Source organism: Fopius arisanus, unplaced genomic scaffold (genome assembly GCF_000806365.1).
Source record: "Fopius arisanus strain USDA-PBARC FA_bdor unplaced genomic scaffold, ASM80636v1 scaffold00069, whole genome shotgun sequence".
NCBI classification, from domain to species: domain Eukaryota; kingdom Metazoa; phylum Arthropoda; class Insecta; order Hymenoptera; family Braconidae; genus Fopius; species Fopius arisanus.
Window position 1 is genome coordinate 604,683 of NW_011887808.1, and position 27,377 is coordinate 632,059.

Sequence of the window (27,377 nt, forward strand, 5' to 3'; positions counted from 1 at the left end):
GCATTGTCTGGGAAATTTCCTTTGAAGTGTGTAGTATCGATAATGATTGAATCTATAAGGCCAACATGGGCAAGCTTGAAGACAGCCCACTCATTGCCAGGAACCTGGGTTATGGTCATGAATTGTTTGTTGTATATTAATTGAATTTAATAATTCTGGATTGTATAACTTTTTTAATGATTTGGCTCGGTGGTTCTAGTTTCTTTTTTGTGTAGAATAAAGTCGATGTGTATAATTTCCTAAATCACATCGCGTTTTCAAAATCGAATATAGTTATTGAGTGAAATGTGTATATTTAGTAAAACTGTTTATTTGTGATAAATTATTCAGAATAAAATTGCCCGAGATAAATAGTCCATAGTTTCCACCATTTTGTCGAGTACTTTCATTCATAAAATAGGTTTTTCGACATTTTCACATGATTAACGAAGTAATGAAAGTATGAGAAACTCTAATCAAGGAACCGTGAAATTGCACCTGAAGAATTCCAGAATTATCGACCTCGATGATTGGAGGTCTGTCGAGTCTCCTTGCAGTTTCCCAGCCATCAGCCATGTTGACACCTTTTCCACATCTAATTATATTCTTAGGATGACCATAATGAGCGTTACTGTAGTCTATGCAGGTACCACCATTTTCTTGGGCAACAAGATCTGTTAGGGCATCTGGATTAAGCGGATTACAGCAAATAGTACCATAGACTCGCAATCTAGCTATTCCACCATCGGGGAAAAGATTCAGTCGCAAATGGGTCCAGGTTGAAGTTGAAGTCGATGTAATGTAATTGTGACGTGTTTCTGGGTACCCGGAACCTAGCTCCGTCATTGGAACGATTGTCTCCCAGTTCTGGGGGAATTTCGTTATTTTTTTCATAATTTGCACTACTAAATACTAAAAAATGTAATGGTCATGCAATGGAAATTTTTAACAATTCAAAATATTACGCAGATTACTAGAAATTTTGGTAACTGGGAAATAAAATAACAATTACCTCTGTCTTTAACCGTGAGACTTCTTTGAATTCTTGGGCTGTGGCAGCACTTCCAACTTTTCTGCATCGTTTTGGGAATAGTTTAATGTCTATATTAGCAACAGAAAAAGAGAGTTTTGATAACTTATAAACAATAAATATCAGAAACTTGCCATTTTCATTAAGTCGTGCAGCTTGAATAGAAATTCTCGGTGCATAATTTCCGGTGAAATACGCAGTGTCTGCGCAAAATCCGCGGATGATTGAAGGTTGATTCAGACCAATGATTGCCCAATCATGGCCTGCACATCGTTTTCTTCGTGTTTCCCATCCATCCATCCATTTCCCAAATTCCGTGAATACATCTTCTTTCCATTCCGGTTCCCCATCCTTGAAGAGAGCAAAATTCAGTACAATTATAAATCTCTTTAAGATATTTTCAACACACTGTGTGTAAAGTGATATTGTTCGCTTGTGTAAGCCCTTACTTCCCACGCATTGTGATAAAAAAATACAGTTCGATATTCGCGGGAAAGTGTTTTTGGGCTTGTGGAAGGTGTATAGCGCAAGCCAAAGGTCTGTGATATAATCCCGTGTATCGGAAAGTACTAAAATTGAATGCATAGTAGGATGCTTCGAACTTCTAGACGCGAAAAATAACTAAAATAATAATAATTCATAACTTCAAAAGTTCGGAATTAAGCACCCGGATTTGAACTCACGTGCTATATATCGTCAGAGTGTCGGAGTATCTTTCTGCAATTAATAATGTCACTTAATTCGAGTAAAAAGGTCGTATAAACATTTCCCAATGGGATACGATATCTATATTTCAGACGATTTTGAGTTATCTGAGACCAATTTTTGGAGACAATAGCACGCCGTTTTTTCAAAAACGCCATTTTTTAAAATAATTTTGAGTTTCTGCAATAAAGCCGTATCAACACTTTCCGCGGCAATCGACCATTTAAAATATTCACAATCCCGCCAGGAAGTACCAATACGATGTTATTGCCACATTTGTAAATAGTAATAGCCTTTGTTTCAATAAAATTGAGAAAAAGTTGCTGAAAGATGAGCTCAGACGTTTAAAAATCTTCTGAAACTTGAAGATTCATCATCCTCAACTGGGAAAGGGGTTATAGAACCTTTTTGCCGAAAAGTGAAATGAATCCGAAAAGGTACCTGAACGAATCTTTTGCTGAACTTAGGCGATGTAATAAATTGACAATGTGAAAAATTTTCCGGTTGGAGCACAAGTTCTTTCAATGGAAATAAAATTGATTAATAAAACCGTCTTCATAACGAAAACTCTTTTTATTTGTTGTCGTTTTCTTGCTACTTAATAAAATGCTTTTCCAATATCCATTAAATCGACTTTATATAGTAATAATATTATTGTTATTAAGTTTTATTTTATGCATTAGTTTTTTTTCTAATTTTTCATTTCTACCAATACAATTTGATGTAAGCTCCCGAATGGATCCATAGCCATTCCGACAACAATTTTTTCCAAAATAAAGAAAAATCGCAATATTTCCTGAACGAATCATTCGATCCAGCCCATTTTTCATAGAAAACATTGTGGCCATAAGAGGCAATTTTCTCCCGAATTTCAAGTTGATAGGTTAATTTTCAAAAAATCAGAGAGCCTATACAGAGAAACATAAAAATGAAAATATCTCGAAAACGTTGTAGGAGCACATACATCTATTCTGACTGATCTATATAGAGCACAATGAGGAGAGCATTTCAAAACAAAAAAAGGAGGGAATTGGTTGCATAATTTCCGAGATATTTTCAACAAACTTGTCAGAAATAATCACCAATGTTTCTTTAAAAAAACAAGTCCATATTAGGACCTATGCACTGACAAAATTTTAGATTATTCTAATCAATTTATCCTTTTATTATCCCCATTTTCTAAAAGTTGACCATCAATTAACCATGCGTATTTTTATGTTTCAAATCCTTCCACATCATTTCCAGGCAGAATTAAGGAATGGAGAAATCGAAAAATTCCAGTACTTCTATTCGGTAGCAGAAAGCCGAAAAATAGCAATATCTAGCGTTTTTTGTATTAACGAATGTACATATTTTGATTTCTCGATATGGTGTTAACTAGGGCGAGTATTTTGAAAGAACAAATTGCACTCCATTGAGTACTTTATCAGATATTCAAGAAAATACATTTACGCAAAAGGTGTAATATCTCTGGAACCGCTGGGCCGATTGCGTATCTCCAAAATACGAACTTTTTATGTTACGAGACAATGTGTCTCCTCTCAAAGATTATTAATCAGTAAGATTATAAAAAAATTATTAAAAAATTATTCTTAAAATTTCATAGAAACACCTTAGAATGTTTAAACCATAACAAATTCATAAGGAATTTCCTGGTTACTATTACTGATAAGTCAGTCAGACTCAGAACTTTTGAGGTATTACAGATTTTGAAAAATCTTAAAGTAAATTCAGATAGATGTCGCTATATATATACTCCCGGAGAAATGTTGTACACATGACAGTGCATGGACCTCAATGAAAAAAAACGTAATACAGTACATATGAGTGGAAATGAGTATAAGTCGTGACGGTCTTGACCAATGAATCAACAGGAAGGAATCAAGGAATGTAACAGTTTTTATCCTTCAACTCTCGAGAGTTTCGATTCGATTCGATATAATTCATCTCCCTTTTACATAGGATAAATGTTCATCTCCCTTTTACATAGGAACATAGAACATAGGATGAGAGCTACGAGTGTACAATATTTCAACTCGCAATTCCTATTTTTTGTTAATTTATCGTGTTCACAACGATTTTGATGATAAAACCTCAAAATGGCGATGTCACGAAAGTTTATCGGAACAAACGTAGAGATTTCGATTGATATAGATCGAATCCACTGAAACGAGTGCTTTGAAAGGAAATTGAAATCCTTGCAATAGTTTCTGAGATAATGAGAAAAGACGAAATTTACATAAGTTGCTATATTTCAGGAACTACTCGTCCGATCGAGCTGAAACGATGCATCAAAGTATAAAGGTTGATGATAGTTATTATAATTGGAGAATTTAGATTTTTAGCGACAAATTTTACCATATCTATGTAAAATTTTCTTAAAATTAATCTTCAAAATTTCGAATTTTTCAGAATATACACACAGACGTGATCTAAAGACATCGTTTGTTCGCGTTTCATAATATTATAGATAACTTGCAATTGAAATTAGAGAATCGAAAAATCAGTCAAATACAAGGCTTCCATTCGGAAGAAAAAGAATGAAAGCTGAAATTTTACCTTCAGAAGATTTTCAGCCGCCGCAAACCAATCATCGGTAGCGAAAAGGATTTTTCCCCCACTCTGAAAAAAAGATGATATTATTATTACGGAAATTCGTTTTTTTTACATAAAATATTTTAATTAATAAGAGATTATGATGAAACAAATAATCAAAGTCACAATTAGATAGATTTTAATAATAATTCTGTCAATTAGACATCCTTACTCTCCAATACTCTCATTCGAAAGAAAAAAAAAGAAAATAATGAACAAACAATCGATGAGTTATCTGTATTGTTCAATAAAATGCAAATCGATAAGACGAAGATTGGATTATTACGTTTGCAGTATTTCTTTGGTTTGTTACCACAGAGTGTGAACATAGCAATAATAAATAACAATCTCCAGAGACGCGAATCTCTCTCCCCTTTTCTCTTTCAGTGAAATCACGTAAACAGTCGTCTTTCTGTTCTTGGTAATGTGTAATCGTTAAGAGAATTAACAACGACAATAACCCAGAGCAAGGTCTTATGTCGAAATTTTATGTGTTTATCGTTAACGTTTATAGTAACGTATGTTAATTTGCGTTATTTAGTATTGAACAGGGCACAAAATTGATGTGATTATTTCAAGACAGTCATTTATATTCATAACATTTTGTCGTATTTTCCGTGTTGGTATTAATGCTCTATTATTTTTTCAGTAGCGTGAAGTTTACATTCAGACGGTGCAAGTGCTAATAAGATGGGAGGCTAATTTTTATCTGAACCGCAATAAATTTTGATTGTATCTGAAAATGTTGGATTGTTTGTTTTGATAAGAATTTAAATACCCTTTTGGCTGTTTGTTACTACACTCTGTCTGGATTTATTCAGTTCAGAGAATCATCCATCAGGAAATTTACTAGGAAAGAGCGATGATTTTGATCGGAACATTGTTACTCATTGAATTCTACTTTTTTATCGTATCCACTTATCCAGTTTATGAAATTATCCCACAATCTACTACACAATTGCCCAATATACCTACTTTGATGAAAAAAAATCACGACTCATGTGAAATTGTTTTCAATATATTGATAGTCCGTTCATTTATTATGTCGCTTAATCGACTAGTTATTGATCAATAACTTCTATATTACTACTAGAGATTTATGCATTTCAATTAATTCAAAAATTCCATTATCATTGAGTATTCTCCTTAAAGGAACAGATACGAATAATAATGTAAATATCCCAGAAATACCTATTTTATTGATACCTATTTTATTGATGTAAACGTACACATAATAAGTGGTGAAGACCATTATAAGGAACTGCGTATAGATGTTGTTGCTATGAAATTAGCAACAAGCGCCCGAATGGTTTTCTAAAAATAGGAAAATAATAAGGGTAGTTTCATCATCTTTTAACTTGAACAAAAAATTGAACATTCATTGGTCATTTCATTGATATTGCTCAAAATATTTTACGTTGATTTCCAAGAAGATGAAGAAAAAAATCTCATGTACAATGTGCTATAACTTAACAACAAATGGTGCGATTCTCTCCACATTCTCGTCCGATCAAGAGTATTAATATCAATCTTTTGAGCGAATATTCATGCCTCTCTGATAATAATTACTTCAGTTATCTTTGAAAATCAATTTTCGTAAAAATGTTAATATTTCCGAATCTTTCTGCCGATTTCAATTCCAAGTGGTCTTAATGGATGGAGCACATGGAAGTCTAGGCCCACAGACAAATTCATGAGATCCTATTGATTCCTCGTGAAGAAATTTAAACAAAAACGAAAAAAACATTCAGTGAACAATAACAAATTCTTCTCAATTGTCATGGAAATTTCAAAACTAATCAGTGTTAATAAATAGAGCGTTGAAAAGTTTATATTCATTCTGGAAAATCATGGTATTCCATCAATCCCTGATGAAGAAAAGGAGAGAGAGAAAAAAAACCAAAAAAACACACACGCATGCATACATACAAACATACATACCATCTACAAACCGCAAATTCGGACTTTTTAGGTGGCATTTAATTACCCTAACACAAAAAAAAAAAAGAAACTGAAAAAGGCCCAAGAAAAAACCTCCCGTCCGAAACAAAAAAGGGATCACATTGTATATTTTATACTCAGATTTATAATTTATAAAAACAGAGAATTCAGTAAAAGTTTTGAAAAAATATAAAATGATGATATTCCAGGATTTCTCACAAGCAGATGCATTAATTTTCCCTTTTTCGATTAAAAAAATTACACAATTTTGTTGAAAATTAAGCCTTGGAAGTTAAGCCTTGCTAATTCGACGTGGAAAACCTCAAATATTTCCTTACGCTAAGCCAGGAAGGTGAAGATTCTGGTGCTTTGAGAAATTGGGAATCTGCGATTATCTCGGAAAGTAAATTTGACGAAGTGCCCTTTTCATGCGGACTTTCACTTATAAACTATCAAAAAAATAGACCTTTTCAGAAGCAACCTCGTCGAGCTCCAAGAAGTCCAACTCGGTGATATTCATGGTAGCCACGAGCCTCGATAACTGACAAACTTAACACGATGATACCAGCCCCACGAACAGACTCCGGTTTTACCTCGTTATCGTCCGAACAGAGTACAAATTCTGGAAAAAAACCTACACCAATTGTGGCCACTAATCAGTCTCTTCCGATAATCGTTCCTCGGCACGCGTTCTTCAGTATTTATTATTATTCATTGTCCCCCACTACTTGGAGAGCCTCAGACTTGACACAATGTTATCGCTCCAAAAATTCTTTATCTTCTTCTAGTTAACGTAAGCTGTAATGATTTTCCATGGATTATCAACCGTTTGTGAAAAAATAGCATTCAAATTGCGCGTGCCATGTTATGTCTTATCTCAATTCCGGAATATTTATGTACAATCGTCTGTTTACTATCATTAAAAACAAACTATCTTTGTGTTCCATTTTTTTAATTTCATTTTTTTTTCGAGGACGTATAGCTTTTCGCATACTGAAAAGATATTAACTTGAACTTTAACATGAGTTATTTGGTATGATGCCAGAATTATTCGTCAGGCCCCATTTTTTTTTAAACATCTCAGTAAACAACTGGTTCAAATAAATTAAGCAAGGTAAATTCGTTGCATCGAATTGTATTCCCAAAATAGTAGCTGTGACGTTGTTAATTAATATATTTCATTGAAAATATATTTGTTATATTAGTTGTAGCTTTATTGATCAAGATATGACAATCTCATCAACATATCATTACTATATCAAACCTTTTCCTTCGAGCACTGACCGCTTACCCAAATCAATTTAAAAAATATTGAATAAAAAAGTAACTTGAATCGAGTATATTATAATTTATACATGATTTCAGTATACGGATATGGATTATAAACAATACTAGATTCAATAATTTTTTCTAGGAGCACATGTTTTGCTTTTTTTAATTTTACAATTTTTTAATAATATTTTTTTGTTTCTGAATTCATAATATAGTCAATCTTGATTGACAATACGATTAGCATGTTTTACGGTTTTATACGATCGGCATGGTTTAAGATAGTGATAATTCCTTTTGATAATGCAACAAAATCTAGTATTTCATATTAAATAATCATTTAAATAATCTATTTGAAGCCATTTTAGATTGTAAGATTTATTCTGATAATTATTCAATTCAAATCTTTTTGAATTTTCCATGAGTCGACTAAAAATTTTCACAATGCTTTATAATTTTTATTGTCGAACAGATTGGAAAACTATTCCTGCATTGAATATCTCAGTTTTACTTTTGCGTTATCTAAATGTACATAAATAAAAAGGGAGAAACGTTCGTGAGGGTAAAGAAATAATTCAACACCAGGCATTCTAGAAGTTCCGATAGTCTGATAACTGCTAAGTTGTTGATATATCTAGTGAAATAGATAAATTGGGTAGTACGAGCTTAGTCGGTCTTTTACCAACCCGTTCCAGGTTGTACGTGGTACTCCAGCCTAATCACCTGCATAAGTTTCCTTCTAGTTAACTTATAACTAAGTCCACAGTCCATCAGTTCGTTTTCCGACGATGAAAAATTTTCTCATAGTCGAGGCTCAAACCCGCGCTAGAGCAGAACGCGTTGGTCCCAAAGACGTCCTCATAACAAAATGCCCAAATCTTATACACGTGTGCTCACTGCACATTCTTTCTATTGAGTAAAAATAAAAAAAAATACCCTGAGTCTAGTTTTATTTGTAAACCACTGGATAAATAAAAATCCGTTAATTAGGCAATCTGATAAATGATCTTTCCTCGTGGATCGCACAAAACCTTCACACAAACCATTTTGAACTAGATTTTTATTCTATTAAAACAATTCATCTCATCAAATTAACTCTCTTCTTCTTAATCGTGGAGTTAGCACACGCTTAATCCATTAAAGTTATGGTTGACCCAATACCCAAAAAAATAAACAGATGAAATGAAATCTTTCCATATGATCACATTTATGAAATAGTTTTACCTTCTTGCCCTATAATGTGATGAATTATTGGCAATCCTTCAGTACTTTATAGATAATCATATATTTTCAATAAAATTTCCATTCGTCGTCTAGCTACTGCATGGTCAAGTCATTATCAATGACCCCCTTTCCTCTTAAGAAAAGTACTTCAGGAGGACTTTAACCTTTGGATTGATTCCCCCCAAAAGTTTCCGTTTTCCTTCAATTTATAATATAAGTACGGAAGTTAGAGGCGGGGAATCTTCGAGTTTCCACTTATTGCCCTGATATGGCTTGTAAAACGTTAAACGAACGTATTCTATTCAATATATTCCTGTATAAAAGAGATTTATACCAAGTGCTTTGAAGGAAATTAATCCCAGGATGCAATTTGCCTTAGTTAATTAATTTAATCATTTTTAACCACTTCACTTCAAAATAATTTTTATTTTTCTTGAATGTAGATTGGAGTTGGCATTTATTTGAGTCTTAAGTACCTATTAGGTGCTTAATTCATTTTTTAATTTCCCCACAACAAATTTTCATTACTCCTTCGATCTAAATAATTGAGTGACTTTTATCATTTATTTGGTCCCTTAACTGATGATTTGGTTAATAAAAATTTTTGGATAGAAAAGATTTTTCTCTTAATGAAGAACTAGTTACATTGAGGCGTTACAATCATATTACCTGTAACAATAATTATATAATTGTCATTTGTTGCTCGAGAACAACTCCCTGAATATCCAATTAGTTTCCTCTCCAACTTGTGTACTTTTCCGATTTGAGAAAGACCTACAAATACTTACAAATAAGACAAGTATTACAATATTTATAATAATTAACATCTCATAAGAATATTTGGTTAACCTTTCGGTATGGCAAACAATCATTAAACAAATCGGAAATTCTGTGATTTTTAAAATTTCAAGGTTGGATTTCTTCATATTAGATCCCAAAATACGACCTACCATAATGAAGACCGATAGAGAATCGGGTGTAGAATATTTTACTGATAACTGAAAATCTAATTCATATTACTTATAAATACAGGGCTACGGAAATGATAACAGGCAGCTGGGATTGCGCACGTGGGTTTCTATACAACTTGATAAACAAAGGATGCACAACAAATATGCTGTATATCTATATACAATGCCTAAATTCCTAAAGTCTTTAAATGTTTACACACTATTTATTTGAGAAAATATTCAGTATAATATTGTTGTAGGCATATTGACAATTTTTTTTTGACTGAAACTTGTTCACCTTTCGGTTTCAAGTGATACATTTGCCCAATTACTCTAATTGTAAAAGGCAAAGGATTGTTTCTCTTTCAATCACTCAGTTCGTCATTTTTTAGAGATTCACTCTGGGAAAGAGTCGTAAATATACTTGTATAAAAGAAAAAGTGATACATCAAGATAATCGAAGAATACGGAATTATGAATGTAACTGCTTTGCGTTATAGATGAAATTCTTTTTTACCCTCTAAGAAATAAAAATGTATGACGCTCTAGAGATGGCTTTTTTTGCTTTTAGAGACACGATATCATCTCTGGAATTGGCGTCCATTGATTAAACTATAAAAATAATCATTTCTGAGGTTTCGAAAAAAAATTCATAATCTCAATCATCTGTTTAACAAAATCCTCATTCACTTCAGTGATAAACTGTTCGTCCTCAGAGAGCTCTATTTTGTTCAACACTCCTTCCACCTTTATGCGTTGTTTTGCAGATGAATGGAATTCATGTGCTCCGGATATTTCCATAATTTCAGAAATATTTTCTCGGGTTACACCACCCCCCGGCATGATAATAATCCGATCTCCAGCTTTTTCCACGAGTGTTTTGAGAAGCTTTACACCCTCTATCGCAGTGTTCTTCTGTGCTGAAGTTAGAAGTCTTTCAAATCCTAAATTTATTATATCTTCTAGGGCCGTAAGTGGATTATCAACTTGATCAAAAGCTCTATGAAACGTCACACCTCTGGGTGCAGCTGCAGAAACTATTTCTCTACAAAATTCTTTCTGTATTTCGAAATTTTCCGTCAACGCTCCGAAGACGAATCCGTCGGCACCACTTTCACTCAGAATTTTGAGGTCATAAATCATCACGTCCATTTCTTCTCTCGTATAGACAAAGCTACCAGGTTTGGCACGGATCATGCAGTACAAAGGAATTTTTGAATATTGCGATTTTATTATGTGGACCAATCCTGGAGCAGGAGTTAGTCCGCCTTCGGATGGAGACGCACAAATTTCCAACCTTGTGGCCCCACCATTTATTGCATTGCGTGCCGATTTTAGCGAATAAATTGCTATTTCCATTGTGTTCTGCACTTCTGGGGGAAAAATTAACATTCCAGGATTTTCAACGGGTTTTATCGATTTGAAAACTTACCAGTTTGATCCAGATGTAGCGATAATCAATCAACTGTGGGAATCACTACCCGGAAATTTCTTATCTGCAATAGCGACGATTGGATCGTATAATCAAGAGTTCCTATTGTTACTATTATTATATTTTCCTCTCTGTAAACTGCCAAGCTCCGATGCGTAACACACAGCCATCAATTGTTCAATGGTACATTCGTTGACTAGAGTTATAAAAAACAATACGTATAATGCAAGTGGTGGTTTTTTTCCGAACTTTAGTCAACGAGTATATGTACTGAGGAGTTAATTACTTCAACGGAGATGGCTCTTCGTTCGTGTACAGCGCGCAAATGATATTCTAACTCGAAAGACAGGTAGAATGCATATTACTTACGTCAGTTATTTCAAGTTTTAATGATGTATTTCTATTGACTTCGTCAGTAGTAAGCTTTCGAGTGTACCCCTAAAATGTGGTACCCCTAAAGTGTAATTCATTCATGGAGGAAAAAAATGAACGAAAGTTCGCGTGACAGTTTCACAGACCTGAGGCGAAGTGTCGATTCGTTAAACATTACGGAATGAACCTCTATTCTGATCTATTACGTAATTGTCGTTTAATGACAGTAAAAATAACACCAAGTCAGTTTAACAGTTCATGTTACTTCCATATTTCTTCGTGAAATGGCATTTTGTGAGATATTTTGAGTTTTCGACAAGATTCTTGACAATTTTTTCTCTCAAGTTATTATGAGGGCGAGGAATTCGGCAATCGGACGAATCAGTTATAAATTATCGCCCATCAATAATAAAAAGCAACATGAATTTTCAAGACGATGAACATCCAGGGTTATTAAAATGAGGAACCTATCGTGCAGTTCTGATGGCCACAACCAGCTGTTTAACTAAATCTTCAGATGCCACGAAGAGAAAACTCTCTCTCTCCGACATTTTGACTTTATTTTCCGCGCATTTTTCAGTAATTCTCATTTTTGCGGATGCATGAAACTCCTTAGCTCCTGATATTTTTTGAATTTCAAGTATGTTGGTTGAGTTGATCCCACTCCCCGGCATCACGACAATCCGATTTCCCGCCACTTGTACGAGCTTTTGAATTAAGTCCAATCCATCTATCGCAGTATTTTTCTGTCCCGAAGTCAAAATACGTTCGAAACCTAGAGTTATGAGCTCTTCCAACGCTACGAAGGGCGAGAGAACCTCATCAAAGGCTCGGTGGAATGTAATTCTCTTTGGTGCAGCTGTTGAAATAATTTCTCTGCAAAAATCGTTATGAATTTCATAGTTTTCAGTTAAAGCTCCAAAAACAAAACCATCTGCACCATTCTGAGACAATATTTTCACGTCAAAGAGCATGGCATCCATTTCTTCTCTTGTATAGACAAAGTTACCGGGTTTTATCCGAATCATGCAGTAGAGGGAAATTTTTGAATACTGCGATTTAATAGTGTGAACCAATCCTGAGGTGGGAGTCAGCCCGCCGTCGGAAAGAGATGAACAGACCTCCAATCGTGTGGCGCCACCTTTGACGGCGTTATGAGCAGATTGCAATGAGTCTACGCAAATTTCCATCGCCTCTCAGGATTTTCTCTGTTTTCTCTGAAAAGATCAAGACGATTTAGACAACTCGTATTTTTATCGAAAATGAAACTTACTTGTGTAAATTGAGATAATAATGATTGGTGTGATTCAACGGTTTGGAGGAATGTCTAATGCCCAGTTAGTTGCTCCAAGACCTGCAAGCTCCAAGTATCAACTTATCAACTGGAAACCCGAAACGAGACAGTTACTGTTGAGGTCTCGAGAAAATCTATCGATTCTTCTTGCCCGAGAATCGATTCTTCAAGTATAATTTCTGGAAATCTTGATTGTAAATAAACGACCATAATATTTACATAAATTTAATGTCCAATAAATCTATAATTGAAATTTTTTCTTCCTTGATTGATATATATTTTTAGTAAAAAAATTTTTAATAAAGTATTCTGTAAATAGTATGGCGATAAAGTTAACGATAGGAATCTTTGATAAAATTTATTTGATACCTTGGCTGGTACCTTACCAACCAACATTGAAACAAAGGAAGATCTGGTCGGATACAAACTCGGTCCCAATGAAGTGAATGTAGAGACCAGATCATACATAATCTTTGGGGGGTTCATACCTACCATCCCCGTCCCCCCGGAAGCTCTGGGTAACGCCGAGCGCTGGTATGATTTCGATTCAATCATTTCCAGTGTGTAGAATCTAAAGAAATTGATCTCATTATAAATTTCTAAATTCCTACCTGTAGAAGGGAGGAAGGGAGGAAGGGAGGAAGTCTGGTACATGAGGTGACTTGAATGTAATAAATCCAAAAGTAAAGCCTATTAGCCTACGTCGCAAATTATAAGTCAGGAAAATTTTGCAAAAGTTGATAAAGTTGATAATGACCGATAAGACTTGTGTTGATTACAAATCACCAACATTTTTAAACATTCATATCTGAATTTATTTATATCTACGCATTCTATCAAACGAGTGGAAGAAAGCTTTATTGTTAGAAAACGGTATATGTATTTATAAAAAAAAATTGCTTGAGATAACCGATGGTATTGCAATTTTTGAAATAAGCAATTACATACCAATGTAAATGAAGCGACAATACAAATTGTCGTCAGATCAGAAACTTTACCTGAAAAGACGATTTGTCTTTCGATAAAATGCATAACTATTAATGAGATATAAATGGTGGAATGTCTATATTTGTGGAAAGCACATATTTACCGACTTAAAAGACTATTTGTGCAATTCTAGTCGGTACACTGATTAACCAATAAATTAAAAAAGCTGATCCCTCTCAAAATGATATTCAATGGTTTTCAGACACAACAGCTTAATGTACATTTCCAATTTTTCATGGCATCTTTTATTTATTAAAAACTAGTTAAACATAGAATGTCATAAATGATTGAGTACTAACATGGTGCGAGAGAAGGGTTTAATTTGAAATAATGAATAACAGAAGTTTAAAAGAATTAAATATTGTATTGACATTGATGAGGCTAACACACTTTTTTTCTCTTAGAAATTTCTTTGCAATAAGGATAAAAACGAGCATAAATGAAAATATATAGTACAACGTATAAAAAATGAACAAAGAAATTAAAAATACGAATAATACATATAAGTTGTCCCTCCGAATCAGTCGAGGAAAAAAATTACTCCTAACGGGATTGAAAAAAAATCTCTTTAATAAGACTTAAATAATTCATTATGTGGTATTCAGTAATCGAAATCATGGAGACTTTTTTTATAGTGAGCAGTCTCATAGTGAGGCCAAGTTCATTAAAATATGTCGTCTCACATCGTTGCTGTTTACAATTTCAGGACGAAAAACAATGACGATTATATCATTTTAATTTATCTGCGGAAAACAACAAACAAATAGAAGACAACTAATCACTTAAAGTTTCATCAAATTCATGGCATGTTTTCCATTAAATTAGACGAGAATATCCACTCAATGAATATTTCGTAGCAAGTTGATTGATTTTTCTTTTAATTAAAAAAACAATTACGTATTGCGGAAATTTTTGTCATATAGGCATCGGCCGTACTAAGTAAGCACAGCCAAAAGACAATTAATAATACAAATTGCACGGATTCACCGTTCAAAGATCATAAATAAATTCAAAATAACCTATAGAAGACTTGATTGCGTAATTTGGAACACACTGCGTATTTTTTTCCATAATTGATATATTAATAGTATTTGTGAAACGAAAAATTCAGATAGCAATATCATATTCACTAGTTTCTTTGAACGTTTCCAAATTTTCGTGTTTAAGTTAAAAAAAAAATTGTATTCCGCTCAAGGAAATCCCATCCGAAAAAAATAATTCCCAACTATTTGATAAATTTTCTCTAAATAGTTGTAAGGTTTCATACATAAATCATTCACTTGATCAAATCAAAATGGATTGTTAAATACATCCCAAATTGATCCGGAAAATCACTTTCAAGTCCACACAAAAATTTAAACATTTAATTTTCATCAGGAATTCAATGATTGTGAATGAAAATAATATTCTCCGTTGAATAATTAGTGTCTTCACGCATAGAATCTGATCAACAAATTGAGCAATTTTGATTGATGCTATATTTGCTTTAACTCTGTATCTTGACTCCTCTGTTTGCCCAACTCTCTGGCCAACATAAATCGCAGTGTCTGTATTATTTGTGACTCAATTTTTTAAATTAGAGAGCACGAATTAATATCGACATCAGACCTGATTGGCCACTGGTGTTGCCCCGCCGTTAGCCACGATGGTGGTTGGGGCAGTTGTTGATGAATTGGTGGTCGTTGACCACTTGTTCTTGTGGGGGTCAACGCCGAAGCCCTCGTCATAGTTACCACGGGCTATGAAGAGTTGCTTGAAGTGGGGAATGCAGTAGAGTTTACCATTGTTCAGGGTAAATGTATCCATTCTAAAAAGAAAGTTATAAAATTTTTTATTATTCCAGCCAGAAATCATGCGAAAAATGAGAAAATTAGAAATTAAAAATGAGATTAATATCATCCATCAATTAATTCATTAGCTCGTGTTTTATGCTTTGATATTCTTCAATTTTCATTTTGAAAATGATTGATTTCTTGTCTATTTATGGCATGTTATTGGATATTTGATAAATATTTTGATAGGACAGATAAATTTACGTTTTAACAAAACATTATAAGAACTGTGGCACTCTCGAATTTTTAGATAATTTTTTAGTCGATAACAATCCAACTTATTTACCTCAAAACACAGTTACACTGTAAACATCGGAAGCAATGTTTATGGAATATTTTGTTATTCGTCTCCACCTTCTCCAATGGATAAACCTTCTTCTCGCAGCTTTCACAGACATCAGTACAGGCAGTTTGAATTTCCTGATTATATTGAAAACATTTTGAAACAATAGTAATCAAACGTGGGCGCAAATTGACAAAACCATAGTTCAAAGTAAAAAATTTCCGAATTATTCGTTAATATCATAAGAATTGGCGAGCTTGAAAGATAAATGTTAGAAAACGTTTTGCTTAGGAAATTTTCGACAAAAGAAAATCTCACATTATTCTCACAATTTTCATTTTCTCATGCTATTTTCGGAATAATACAAAATTTTCTCTTGAATTGCTATTTTTTTAATCTTACCTTCACCGCTGAAATAATCATTTTAGAAGATGGAAAGGGGTGATAGAAGGATTGCGCATTTGACCGTTCAATAGACTCTCACTTAATTATCCCAATGATTAAAATAGACAGTCTAATAGTTCCTCTTCGACGAAACGTAGTAACGTTTGTTTATTGGTTGTCATTAACTTCCGCAGTAAAAAGATACAAGTCGAAGTTCACATTTTATAATACAATATTGTTGTATAAGAAATTCCATAACTCTAAGCGATTACATAATGTATTGCTATGTTTTTTTATTTCATTTGCAGTGAAGAATTTTTCTGATTAATGCAGATATGTGGTAATCTTCAATTCATAGAGATGTTAATTATGAATAAAACAGACCAGAAATCCTTCAACTCGATCGACTGAAAATTTCTCAAAAATCTAAATTAGTGTGGAAGTATTTTGGAACATATTGTTAATGCATTCATTGTCTGCGATTACTTTTGGGTTTTGGCTCTTAATTACCATCGATGCTAACAGATAATAATGTGGTAAGAATGACATTTTTTATTGAGCTTAAGTATGTCAACAGATTTGCGTTCGTTAATATGAAAAATTCAATATGGAATAGGTGAATGAAATTGTAGAAATTCTGAAATTTTATTTGTTTCTTTCAGCATTTAGCAGGAAAATGAAAATAAAATCTAATAAAATTTGTAAATATTGGTTTTGCACTAGATTGTTCCTTGACAGTAACCAACTTCGATCCTTTGAAACGCTATTTTTAATTTAATTTTTTTCCTTCCACACAAAGTTTTCGTTGATATTGTTCAATTCTCATTTCAAATATAGAAACCATGAGGACTTTAAAGTATGCCATTTGGTTTCTCAAAAATAAATCGTTGAAACACTAACTGTTCTCATCAGTCTTTTTCATTATTTCGCAGACTCGTAGTTACATTGTTCTCTTTTCCCTCATAATTGTTAATTGGCACGCGAAAGAAAATTGTACAGATGTTAATGAATCATTCAACGACTGAAAATAGAAATCTTTGACTTAGGAACTACGTCTACTGAATAACGAATTTCAATTAGGAGTTTCAAATGATGACAGATTACATATTGCACTTTTTTTTTAATTTTCCAAATTCACCCATTTTGTTTAGTTTTTAGCACGAATTAAATACGTGAGAATATAATACATGTAATAATCTACAGTAAATCGTATCGAAACCTAACTTTGTCAATTAAAATTCTCTATAAAACGTAAACACGTTTGTAATGATTAGAATAATCATAATTATTTGGTAAATAATATAATTTTTCGTGCTGTTAATAAAATCCCTGACTGTGAAAAGTACTTTGATGCTCCACGGTTGATTCCTCGCTGCTCATCGTACTGGTGTCAGTCTTCAAGTCTTACTGCCTCCCAAGAATTTAAAAATTCAGTCAAGTATGAATTATTTTGATTGTTGGTTTGCGTACTCTTCACACGACACACTCAAGAAAATTAAGGTGACGGTATCGATACGCTATTTTACAGTGATTTTTTAAATTGAATCATTCGAAAGTCGGGGAAACTTCTGCGGATACTGACCATCTCTGCATTTCTCTGATCCATCAAGATAAACGCAATTAAAATTTAATTTTAATAAACCTCGTATCATTCATAGATCGGAAATTGTTGAGCCTGTCATTACCTCTTTTCTCCAGGAAATTCCCTTTGCTTTACTAAACAATGTGCAAGTAAAGAATAAGGAATGAACGTTTTTTTTAACATTACTTATGTATGGCTTTCAAAATGCGGATGTTTTATGCCGGATTAATGGAATTAAATGAATGTTAATACTGATCATAAATTTTGAAACATTCAAAGTGAAAGGAAAAAAACAAACTAATGGAGAGAGATCCACATAAACAGAGGGGGTACAACTTGTATTTTCTCAGCGAACCGTATTTTTATGATTATTATATCGTCATTCAACTCACTCAGTCAATTTAAATTTGATTAATTTAATGAGAATTGATTTTCATTTAATTGTAAATAGCATTGAATGGAATGTTAAAAATGCGTAATCTAAATGCAATTCGTAAAAATGACACGATTTATTTATATGAAAAAAACTACTTTTGATAAATTCAGTTAAATAAGAGAACTGTCATAGATGATTGAATCTTGAATCGAATTAAACTTCCAGTCGAAAATTCAAACACAGCTGTTAATCAAAATTGAAAATCTACTGGAAAAAAAATGTGAAGCGCTCTTCTGCGGCATTTATCGTAAAGGTATTGATATTTCATGCGCCCTAAATTCAAAATCATGAAAATGACATGAAAAATATTGCAAAATATTATATTTATACTATACACCACATGTTTGAGGGTGCGAATTTGCATGATGAAAACAAACGATTCCGTCACCTTAAAATAATTGTTCATCCAGGTTGAAATAAATTGCCGAGGTGCAGTTTCGTCACAGTAGTCAGCCTAGGTACTAGATTATAAATGAAATTATAGTCATCGCTCATGCTAGGCAGACACCAAAAGAAGGAATAAAACCAAGAAAATGGGAAAATTACAAATTAACATTTTTAAATTATACTTTGAAACGCTAGAGATTTCAACTGACATTTATGTAAACTGTAAAAATCCAAATATTAAACAGAGTTGATTTGAAAAGCTACAGATTTTCTTTCAAGATAGAGATGCATTCAACACTCAATTTTAATTGTATAATTTCTTTTCGTCATTTCTGGAATCCATATGTATAAAAATTTGTTAATAACGTTAAATTATTCAGGTGCGGACATTGAGTTAAGATAATGAAACTTGCATGACGCTCTCTAGTTTCACGAGACTGGTTTAATTATAGAGGATTGAATGCCCGAATGATTTCAGTAGCGACGAGGTACAAGTGCATTCTTTCCGAAATTAGTCCTATTGTTATTATCACTCGGAGATTGATATTATAATTCATGCAAAAAAAAATTGAATGCATCTATATTCTTCCACTTCTCGACTGATTTATACTAAGAAATTACCAGCGGTAATTTTTTCAATTAAAAATCTCAACTCACAATGATTTTTCTTTCAACAAAAAAGTTCTTTCTTTTGGTGCACAACAACGTAAAAAATGAAATAACTATCTATTATTAATACAATGCTCAAGCATAATGAATAAATGTGAAATGAAGGCGTATAGAGGAGTGATGAAAGAAAATAGTGACGCATAAATAAACGTCCACATTATTTTTTAAATAATGTATATGCGGTACACAATCGAAATTGTTACAGAAAACATTTCCCTGCATTTGTCTCGGGACTTTCCAGTCTAAGACATCTTTGTAAAATATTTTCCGTGCATCACCTCCTTTCAATACTTCACTACAAGGGCGTTAAACATCAAATGATTATCTTAAAACTTATGTTACATCAAAATAATATACAAAATGGATTATAGTTTATTTTAAAAGTAGAGAAACCACAACATTGAAGCTAGAAAACGGTCAAACGCATCTCACAGTAAAACAAAATATTGCAATAACGATAAAAAATATGGATTTTAAAGAATTTTTTGTTCAGCAAATGAAACTCACCACAAATCTGTTGACTTTGACTTTGGCAGCGCGTGGTGCTTCAGCAGGTTGTGATCCAAGAGACTCAAATCTGGCCCTGAGACTTCTTGCAGACTCTATGCTCTGTTGCTCACCATCTGCTGTCTGAGCAAGATCCATCTCGGCAACATGATGACTCGTTGTTTTTCCATCAGTCGTTTCCCATTGCTCAAACTTAGCGCGAAGTGTCTTTGCTTTTGCTGCATTCTGAGCTTGTTTTAAGAATTCATCTTCGACCTGAGACAAATCACAAATGGTCAAATAATAATAATTAAAACACACAATGTTATCACGTTTTATACATTTTCGCAATATGTCGGATGAAATCAATAAAAAAATTAAGAAAGTAGTAGATTTTACCTTATCGGAAGCCCTGACATAATTGGGATCTCTCTCCTCATCACTTCCAGACTCCTCTCCTTCTTCTTCCTCTTCGTCTTCAGAGTCTGATGCAGTTGGCCTGGCATATTTGTCTTCAGGTGGTGGAGTAAAGCGTTTCAGAGGCTTCGGTCCATCGGGTAAGTCTTCTTTAGTCGCTTTTTCCTCCATTTGTCTGAAGATAGAGAGCATTTTTCGTGCAGTGTCTGTATGAACGACTTCGTCCACTCTATCGTCTGCTCTGACGACGTCAGGATCACGATAAATTTCGCGTTCTGGTGAATTCACCTTTTGACAGAAAATCGAACGAGTTGTAACGTTGTACAAGGATAAACTGATAAACAGTGATGATTAGTCTCAAACACAAAATCAAATACTATGCACATCTGCAAAAAGTATTTCGCACTAATAGTCCATTAACTCATGATACATTGGGTGAAAAAATATAAATTTTATGGACAGTTTAGTACGTATTGACATGAGAGTGACACTGAGCGCAATCTAATGTAGGGAGGAGGAACATGAAAATTCGGTAAAATTCCAGAATTTTAAGGCGCTTGAAGATGGGAATCTCTCAATTCACTCATATTTCCGATTTAATATGTATGAATATTTACCGGTAACTTATTTGGAATTTTTAAGAATATATTTACGACATTGAGTAAGCCATCAGTTATTTTTCACAGTGATTCACCACTTTTCTAATGATTAGTAAAGTTTCAAATGAGTAGAGCATTTTTACCTTTAAATGCTTTACGAATAAGCACAAGTCAGCATCATATTTAACAAGTATCTCACCATTTGCTTTTGTGACATCTCTACATTTATTCACTACTAAAGTCATGATTCACTTCAGATTGCATTTTTTTTTAGGTGCTTTAGTCATTCTTTTATCTTGCTGATAGCAAAGGACTGATTTCTTAAGCCGTGAACTTCTGACTGGCTCATTTTTCGAAATTGTCGAAAGGCAGAATTTTTTTGATTAATTATAATCACAAAAAAAGGCCAAAGCGTGATGCTCTTGTAAATAATTCTTCATAATAATTTGAGGAAAATTCATCATTCCCCTCGGAAATTCCAAGCACAAACATTAGATTTGCAAACGTAGGTGGAATTTAAAATGAACCCCCACATCTTTTTTTGGCGGAGGATTAGGGCACTCCTTCAGTCGGAATCTGATCCTTCCGGCGAAAAAGCCTTTCTACAAAGTCAACAACCCATTAAAACCTAGACTCAACCATGAATCTCAGAATTCGTTTGAAGAAATATCCACATCAACTTTTCATTAAAAAGATACTGTACTGCCACGATCACCGCGCGTCTCAAATATTACAAACCATTATTTAATTTTGTCGTTTTTCCCGTCATGACACGGTGGTATCTTCTTCGCAGATTATGACTTGGCCTAACGAGTTGGCTCGTTATTCTCGAGTTGGACCGTTACAGATACCGGCGTCTGGTTATAAAACGTCCAATGAAAAATAATAAAGCTCAAACTGCGAAAAAATATCCAGACGACTGCTCTTCAAAATCATTGATTTTCACTGATTAAATTCTCATAATTGTGTATCAACAAACTTACGCATTTAGATAGATTTGGAATTTGCAAATTTGTGATTCTAAACGACTTTAAAGTTTTGAAAAACATTGAGAAATAATATACCACTCCCAAGTAAATACAGATTGAAATAAGTAAACGTCTTAAATCTCTGCAGAAAAAATCCATTGAATTTTACGTTTTCAAATAAATGTGTTTTATGCTAATTACCATATAAGTTATAAGCTAATTTTAAAATATTTGAATTTTCCTGGAAAAATATTGCGGAATGACACAGTAATTGCAGTGACAATGATAATTCTGTCGTATCTGCAAGAGAGATTTATCGGAATTTCACTACGATAATACCCCGAGAAACGACTGAAATGTGGAATTGAGTTTGTTTACATGCCCGAATCAATTTATTGATTTTTCAATCAGCTGGATAAACGAAGCTAAGAATAGCCTCATTAAAAATTCAAGGACCTTTGTTTGGCTGTGCATACATACAATATTATTTAAATTGACATTAAGACCACGGAATTCTGAAAATCAAAGATATGATGTACATTTTGGGACGATGTAAGAAATACGTGGAATTTTCCCTCATGAACAACGACTTGAAATTCCGGAGATGAAATTCTATTTTCGCCCAAAAGAGTGCAATCCGCGATATATCGTAGGAAGCTAAATGATTTTTATAGCCTGACGATATATGCATGATACTTGGAAAGTATGGAGTACTTAAGAATTCCGAGGAAGTTGTTTGACTTTGATTGGGAGAGATTACTTAGTTGGATTGAAGGGGAGCGAGTGAAATCACATATGACTGGTCTAGCTGATTAGCTTACGGTGACCATTTTGATAAGTCACGGTTCCGCAATAGATATCCTAAGCAGGAAACTATGAAAAATAACGCGTATACGAAAACACCATGAAATCATTCACTAATCATAAAACTCCGTGATTCCGGTTCGACATCGCCATTCAACACTTCCATAAACCATTAAAAATTTTGCATTATTTAACATTTTTTCAGGTGATTCCCCTCTTTTTAAATTAGATCAAAAAGTTGGATTATACTTCGGCCACGGAGAAATATAAATACAGCGAATTTCAATATTACATTAGCATATTTGTTAATAAATTTTGAATATTGCCATGATCTTCACCATTTAAAATGAACACCATTTGTTAAAAATCAGTAAACAGACGAGTTGACCGAGGCCTTATCAAACTGATAAGTGCCATTGTTTTCCAATTGACACATTTCTATTAAAAAAAGCGCATCATCGAAAAAGTGATAAATTATCCACCTGAATGGTTGAGTACAAAACACTGGCAATTTTTTCTCAACTACATTTCACATTTTCACCTGAAAAAAGTTCACTGTTAAAAGCCGGTGTCTATAGTCTCCAATACACGACCATTCCTCTTATCGTCCTGTCTATTCTTTGCGATAAAGAGCCCCCATCAGCCACTTATTTTCCACGTAGTAACAATAAGTTATGGATAATCATTACCTCGCTCATTTTCAGATACTTTCGATTACTGTTGAAATTCGCTTTTGAAAAGTGTAAAAACAGAGACACTAGATGCTCGATTGAATAGTAATTATTCCAAATAACTTGATTGCTTAATGAATTGTTCTTAAGGCAATTGCGAAGCCGGTTGTTGATTGTTGATTGGTAGTTGTTGGTTGTTGGTTGTTGGTTGTTGCACCGAGTACTGAAGCGCACTGGTTGGTGGTATATAAACGGGTGCGTTACTGGGTGGCCGGTGGTTTGGCGGCTATCTTTCTCAACATAAGAAGAGGATGGAATACACACACTCTCTTCAGACCGAATGGAAGGATGTAGGAACACTAACGGTAAAACCTTAGCAAGCAACTTCTCAGGGTTCAAGGGCAGTCGAAGAATCAAGTGCCACCCGTGTATCCCTCTCTGGCCTTCGTATTTTCGCATTTTTTTTCAAGAGCTGTAATTTTTCTTGCAACTTTCAGGATACACTCCACGAGTTCACTGATAAAACCCATTCGTTATTGTATAACTACTAATTATATTATATATTACATTTTTGAAGAATTTTCGTCTCTCGAGTGAAGCATTCGTCAACTATTGAAAAAATATTATTCTTAATATTGGTAAATTCATTTGAGTGAGAGCTGGCCTCCATTCTGTGCTTCCAACTGATTTTTTAACATCCAAGTATGAATTTGGCAAATATTATGGCAAAATTTTTCAATATACCGGTGAATCTACTAATCAATAATGGGCAAAATTTCAAGTTGTCGACCAATAGAAAAATCACGTAAAAAATCTCATGTTTACTGGTCATGAATGAGATAGAATTGGGGATTGATAAATTTAGCATTTTTCCCACTTTACCGGCTGGTCGATAATACAGAAAAAAATGCAAAAATTATCAATCCCGCACATGTTTTTTCCATTATTATTCTATTGATAAGCTCCATTTCGTTCCTCGGTAAATTTTCAATGAATTAAAAAGTGTTTCTTATTTACTCTATTCCCCAAGTCTATCTTTAATGGAAATATACAGAAGTGTATAAATGTAATTATTGGTATTTTCCCTCATAATCCCAATAATGACTTTCCCATGTTTTATTGGAGTAAAATGTAGTTTTCGTATTAATTGATAATGAAAAAATTTAATTTTCTGACTACTTTTTTCGATTTGTGAATGAAATATTGAATTTCCAAATTTGGCATTTAAGTATTTTGATTTTCAATAGAATAATTAGCAATTATAATAGTTAATTAGGAAGGAATATTAATGGAGATAAACTCCGGAAACAATTTAGAAGAGAATTTGCGAGGCTTCCTCTCAGTAGGTGAATAGCAAACGGAAACGTAAACGTAATTTGATGGTCGGCAGTGTAAACTGCCGACATTTCGTACCTCTGGAATGGCAAATTAATTTGAGTGGGTTATTCGCGCGAAAAAGCCGCAGAACGGCCTTGGTCTGACTCCCCTTTGTCTGTCAGTGTTTCTCCACTTATGTTCAAGTACCCCAAAGCCTTACAGTGGTTCTCTTCCTCTCATCACAGAAAGGACACCCTCCACACACCCGACTCCCTTGTTCCCATTTTCGGACAAAGACCATCTTTGTCAATGGCATCAACATTTTTTCCCCATCAAGTTAGTCCACACCACTCAATTTCAATTCCATGCAAATAAAAAGCAATGTTATTGCAAATTTATCTCTGCTTATGCTTTATATATTTCCCATTTACTTTGCTGCCTACTTTAATTTCACGAGAAAAAGCGAGATATCTCATTTGCTTCTATTTCCATCCCTTTTTGGAAGATGCAATGCGAGATGTTTTTTTTTTCTTAAGAAATGGTGTATTTCAGCAATTATTGAAAACTCAAGCGAATGTCTTAAAAATGTGAAAACCTTGTGGACAGAAAATTCGCAGAATTTCAATATCTCATATTAATGTTTGACGTTGTTAATTGCTTTGAGTTATGAAACAATTAGAAACAAATGAAGTCTCGGAGCTCTGACGAACCTTGACCTGTCCGTCACGCGGAGGTGTTATTCGGAACTGTTTTCTCATCTTTTCGGGCTCCCGGTATGTTTCAAAAAATTTAAACTTATTGGTGATGTCAGATGTTTCCACCTGAATTTCTGCAGTTGTGTCTGTGCTTCGAATCACATCGTCTGATACCTGTCGTCCCATGAACGCCTTTTTTCCAAAAAAAAAACGTATTAGTGATCCTCTCAATTTGAATAACAAGGTGAACAGATGACTCACAAAGAGTTTTTTTTTAATCTTTAAATATATTGAAAATGATCGGTGGATTGCCATGATGTCCATATTTCCTGCTTTGTAATCAGTGAAGAAGAAAAAATATTGAGACGCACATTTATCCCAATTTTATCGTTTTATCATTTCATCGATGATAACGTCATTTTGAAATGATAATCAATAAGAAATAGTCCTTTCTTAAAATTTATCTTTGTTCTTTAAATGACATCGTAACCGTTCCATTGGAGTTTCTGAATTTTTGTGCTGAGATAAGTGAATATTCCTATAATTTTATAAATATTCTATTCTTTTTTTTATGAATAAAAAATAATTCTTTGTATTAAATTAAACTGTATTAAAACTGCTATTGTTTCTCAGTATAGATTCTACGCATTTTTATTCCTTGATATTAATTCAAATCTAATTAATTATAGTGTTTTAAAAATATTCATAAAGGAAAAAAAACATTTTTCCGCGATCACTGGCAAAATTTTCTTTGAAGGGATTTAATAATAATCGAAACGATTTATGTTTGTGCCTTAGATGTATTAGCGCACGACAGGAATCAAATAGATCTGTGATCAGATATAACAACTTGTTGATGAGATGTTTTCGACGAGAAATTTAGTTTTCTGATATTATTTTCAACTATCATAAAAACGCTTGCATTAAACCTCAGAAAATTAATTGTAATAAATTATTTATCAAATTAAAAAATTTCGTGTCTAGTAGTGACCATTATTCAGAATCTATTTGAGAACGAATATATTAGCGTTTTGGAAATTGTAATTTTCTGAGCATTACGTACTACTACAAATAAATATAGAAATCATCTTAGAATTTTATTTGTAGTGTAAATATGAATATCAAAAATATTCATATTCTAATTAGTCATATAATGAACCATTTACAAACAAAAAAAAAATAAATTGCTAATTGGTTAGGCACAATGACTATTATGTCATTAAATCAATAATTATAATAACATTATCCAATCCTAACTTATGTGAAGACCTAATATTTAGTTTGTTCAAAGGAGAAATCTCCATGTCGTTAGGCCTTTGACAGTTTTTTAATGAAACCTAAATATCTTTGATCAATATTGTTTCAATCATCTAGAAACCTTTTGCGGCTGGAATGCAAAACTGTAACTTTTTAGAGATTTCGGAGATTTGTCGATATATTAATTGTGAGGAAAAAGGTATCTAGTGACGGATTGCTTTTTTTACATTAACTTTTTGAAGAATTTATAGCATTAGCCAAACATTATTGATACTGAAATATTTACATATCTTTTTGTTAATTCTTTTCATTTGATAGAATAAACCGGATATGGTAAAAAATATAAATTTGGTATGATTTCTTATATTATTTGTTAGGGCAGTTAATGGGTATAAAAAAGGAAACTTACATCTCGTGCACGTCTCGGTGTCTCAGTAGGTGTTTTAGGATTAACAGGCGTCACAGGTCGTCCGGTCTTAGCTGCAGTAGCATCCAATTCCAAAAATAGAGAGCGGGATTTCCTGCTTATACCTGCGAAAGTATGAATTAGGTCGCATTTGCTAAATGACGATGAGAACAGTGGCTTTTGAGTTAAATTCCCATCACCTCAAACTGTTACTCTAACGCATAACGTTCAATCATTTCCTCTTAAAAACTCGTAACATGCCTCATTCAAGTTACCTAGTAAATGATCTGTGAGAATTAGGATGCCTCTGTTTTAAATAAATGGCAATTCTTTTTGCCTAGGCATTTTTATTGAGTTTTGAGTAAATGAAAGAATGACTTCACATTAATTTTACTTTTCTTTCAAC

General features: G+C 33.3%; 3 protein-coding genes across 16 annotated transcripts in view; all 3 read right to left on the minus strand.

Moving 5' to 3' along the window:
* Nucleotides 1-6,933, minus strand: part of LOC105269434 (allantoicase) — a gene marked incomplete in the record, with an annotated part of 8,027 nt that extends 1,094 nt beyond the window's left edge. The window contains 6 exon segments of the mRNA XM_011309661.1: nucleotides 1-104; nucleotides 478-846; nucleotides 992-1,080; nucleotides 1,144-1,360; nucleotides 4,274-4,336; nucleotides 6,717-6,933. Of these exon segments, the coding sequence (XP_011307963.1) occupies nucleotides 1-104; nucleotides 478-846; nucleotides 992-1,080; nucleotides 1,144-1,360; nucleotides 4,274-4,336; nucleotides 6,717-6,770 (896 nt within the window).
* A 2,205-nt stretch (nucleotides 6,934-9,138) lies between these two features.
* On the minus strand, nucleotides 9,139-13,497 carry LOC105269438 (copper homeostasis protein cutC homolog). Of its 2 annotated transcripts, XM_011309668.1 has the most exons (3): nucleotides 12,771-13,496; nucleotides 11,126-12,714; nucleotides 9,139-11,066 (listed from the first exon to the last, which is right to left on the minus strand). In XM_011309668.1, exon 2 carries the CDS (start codon nucleotides 12,685-12,687, stop codon nucleotides 11,965-11,967), a length of 723 nt encoding a protein of 240 aa, XP_011307970.1. In that variant the 5' UTR covers nucleotides 12,688-12,714; nucleotides 12,771-13,496; the 3' UTR covers nucleotides 9,139-11,066; nucleotides 11,126-11,964. The 2 variants fall into 2 exon arrangements, with proteins under 2 accessions (XP_011307970.1, XP_011307969.1); XM_011309667.1 differs by having other exon boundaries at nucleotides 11,126-13,497.
* A 625-nt stretch (nucleotides 13,498-14,122) lies between these two features.
* Nucleotides 14,123-27,377, minus strand: part of LOC105269443 (xin actin-binding repeat-containing protein 2) — a 43,690-nt gene continuing 30,435 nt past the window's right edge. For 11 of the 13 annotated variants that reach the window (XM_011309674.1, XM_011309685.1, XM_011309675.1 and 8 more), the window contains 6 exons: nucleotides 26,975-27,096; nucleotides 25,324-25,500; nucleotides 20,237-20,542; nucleotides 19,859-20,113; nucleotides 15,897-16,030; nucleotides 14,123-15,585 (listed from right to left, as the gene is read on the minus strand). In XM_011309674.1, coding sequence (XP_011307976.1) covers nucleotides 15,381-15,585; nucleotides 15,897-16,030; nucleotides 19,859-20,113; nucleotides 20,237-20,542; nucleotides 25,324-25,500; nucleotides 26,975-27,096 — 1,199 coding nt within the window. In that variant the 3' untranslated portion in view covers nucleotides 14,123-15,380. Of the gene's footprint in view, nucleotides 15,586-15,896; nucleotides 16,031-16,414; nucleotides 17,685-19,858; nucleotides 20,114-20,236; nucleotides 20,543-25,323; nucleotides 25,501-26,974; nucleotides 27,097-27,377 lie in introns of those variants that run through there. The other 2 variants (XM_011309676.1, XM_011309680.1) reach the window with 2 other exon arrangements.

What these genes read in the sequence shown, in the direction of transcription:
- LOC105269438 (XM_011309667.1), bottom strand. Translation starts at nt 12,687, where the DNA reads ATGGAAATTTGCGTAGACTCATTGCAATCTGCTCATAACGCCGTCAAA.